Raw genomic sequence first — 2,901 nt, forward strand, 5'->3', positions numbered from 1 at the left:
CAACCTACCACGTGTTTGTTTTTGGTTCATTCGAGGATCACCCTTAATCTTTCGGCCAGACTTCCTCCTTCGGTGAACTGCTTGCGCGTTTTATCGATTCTGTAGTTTCATCGATACCTTTTGTTTTTTGATGGAACTAATGCTTTCAGTAAATCTATTTTGAGTTTCATCGTGACCAAGGTATGTTCAATATGCTTAGCACCACCGAATTGTTTAGCTTCAACCATTTGCCTTAATCAACTCATTCTACCGCCTATTGCTAGTAGTTAGTCGCCAAGTCATGATGGGTAACTAAAGAGTATTTTCCCATCGCAGTATAGCAATAGATGTTGGATCTCTTTCAACCTGCTCGCCCCTTATCTCTTCGTCTAGCTTCCTTAATCTGCTCGTCCTTTGCCTGATCTGCCTCCCTGTGCACTCTGCCATGTGTCTGCTTTTGATTGGTTTTGGGGTCCCCATCTTACCACCTCAACATAGCTTGGACTCACTGCCAGAATGAGGCTTTTCCTTATCACTCTTTATTTCTTCTGAACTGCTTCCTTCTAGCAGGCCCCACCACTCAGTTGTCATGTCGTGGTGAATACACATTGAGCACCTTTTGATCGTGATACAACGAATGTTGTTGTATCTTTCTTGATCACTGCTGAATATTTTTTATTTTCTCTCTTGTTAACTTCCCCTTTTTTGCACGTGCATTGTCACCAAGTCACAAGGATAAACCAATGTGCATCTCTATCTTGTGGTATAGAGATGACCGACAGATCTTCTGCAATCATCATTTGATCTTCCTAACTTGCTCGATCTTTAGCCCTTATCCTCACCAGCCTATCATAAAACTTTGGTTGCCTCGAGATGTGTTTCCACATTCATGAGGTCCACTGGTTTTAGCCAAGCCTTCTTCATGCCAAAAGCCATTTGTCTTTTGACAATTGTAATTCGAATCACCTCGGATTTAAATGTTAAGCAAGCTTATCCCACAAATAATGTGGGATAAAGGCTTTCCCTCTGCTAGTGCAACACACTTGAAAGTTTCCAAAGCCTTTTCCATCATTCTATATGCACAAGTTTGGGAGTCTTGGTGATGCCAGTTAATCTTTGGATAGTTCCATTTTCTTCAGTATGCTCATGCATATAAAACACCCGCAATAAATGCTCGAAAGATAAGAAAAAGGGCATCTATATATATCACAAAGTATATTGTAAAAATATGTGCTAACAGTGGCTCTTTCTGGGGATGTATGTTCTTTTTAAGGACATAGAAAGATCCCAGTTATCTCTGGAAAGAAGACCAAAATGAAAATTAAAAACACATACAAAAAAATGAAAGGAAAACTACACTACTATAATACAGGAAATACTCCCTGATCATCAAGAGAAGAAATGCTTGAGGTATTGAGCATGGACTGGGAATTCTATGAATTTGCCATCGGTATCCTACAAGTAATATGATCTTTCTCCACTTTTTTCAAAGATGATATAAGGTCCTAGCCAGAGTGCATCAAATTTTCCATGTTTTCCTTTGTCTTGGTCTTTGGCATTCCATCGAAGTACCCATTCTCCCTCCTCAATTTTTTTGTCACAAGCCCTTTTATCATGTAAAGCCTTAACCATCTGTTGCCTCTGAATGTTTCTATCATGATCCTCTCTTCTACATTCATCCAACTCGGCCAATGCCATAAATCTGTCCTCCATAAAGTTCACCTCTTCTGAAGACTTTTCTGTCACAAATTTATAAACTGGGATCAAATTACTCAAGGGTAATCTTGCTTCTTTGCCATATACAAGCTCATATGGAGAAAAACCTATGGACTTCTTGACTGTCACTCTATTAGCCCATACTGCTAATATCAACTTTGAATCCCAACCTCTTTTATTATCACCCAACATCCTTTTGATAGTCTTCAACAAGTTTTTATTACTAGATTATGCTTGTCCATTTCCTTAGGGATGGTAAGGTGATGAATAGGACAAAGTGATGCCATAATTTTCACAGAAATTAGAGAACTCATCATATCTGAAACACATCCCATTATCTACCACAATTTTCTAAGGTACCCCAAATCTAGTAAGATTGTTTTCCAAAAGAAACTTTATCACAACTATGCTGGTACCCTTTCTTGCGGGAATGGCTTCAACTCACTTAGTAAAATAATCAGTAGCCACCAAAATCTATTTATGCCCACCACTAGATTTATTTACTATTTCCCCTATGAAGTCAATACCCCATATCTGGAATGGTTCCTCTATATGCATGGGTCTGAGAGGAATAGCTCCATTAAGCTTCCCTGAATTTTTTTGGCATGCTTCACATCTTCTGATATAAGAATGACAATCCTTTAAAATTTGAGGCCAATAATAACCGGCATTAAGAATTTTATGAGTAGTGGTTTTGCCTAAGAAATGGCCTCCACATACACCTTCATGTAAGTCTCTCAAAATAGCAGATGCTTGACACTCATCTAGACACAATAAAAGAATACCATCTCTATTTTTCCAATATAGATCTCCATTAAGTAACACATACTTAGATGTTTGAAGCTTTAAAGTTCTCTTTTGACTATCATTTAAACTATCCAAACATTTCATATATTTTAAGTAATATACAATATTTGTATACCAAGGACATCTCTCAATGCTAATCTGTACATCTTCCAACTCTACCTGATTTACCTGTGCTGCTTCAAAATTGGATTCTGCCATTAACTTTGCCAAACCTTGACCCCTTACCAACTTTGTGATTTGTAGATCAATATTGAATTCTTGGATCTGATTTATCCATCTGCATCTCCTTCCAGTAGTTTCTGATTGTCTGAAGATGTCTTTAACAATAGCATATGGCACATATGCAATGACACTGGCACCAACCAAATAGGGTTTGAAAGATTTTATAGCTTTCACAAG

General features: G+C 37.9%; 1 protein-coding gene across 1 annotated transcript; it reads right to left on the reverse strand.

Moving 5' to 3' along the window:
- Positions 1-1,434: 1,434 nt before the first annotated feature.
- LOC131066248 (uncharacterized) lies at positions 1,435-1,887 on the reverse strand. The gene has a single exon (XM_058000971.2). The coding sequence runs from the start codon at positions 1,885-1,887 to the stop codon at positions 1,435-1,437; it is 453 nt and encodes a 150-aa protein (XP_057856954.2).
- Positions 1,888-2,901: the final 1,014 nt, after the last annotated feature.

The sequence above is a fragment of the Cryptomeria japonica genome, chromosome 1 (genome assembly GCF_030272615.1).
Source record: "Cryptomeria japonica chromosome 1, Sugi_1.0, whole genome shotgun sequence".
NCBI classification, from domain to species: Eukaryota; Viridiplantae; Streptophyta; class Pinopsida; order Cupressales; family Cupressaceae; genus Cryptomeria; species Cryptomeria japonica.

Bases quoted from the DNA above. Each gene is read 5' to 3' on its own strand.
- LOC131066248 (XM_058000971.2), bottom strand. From the start codon at position 1,887: ATGTTGGGTGATAATAAAAGAGGTTGGGATTCAAAGTTGATATTAGCA.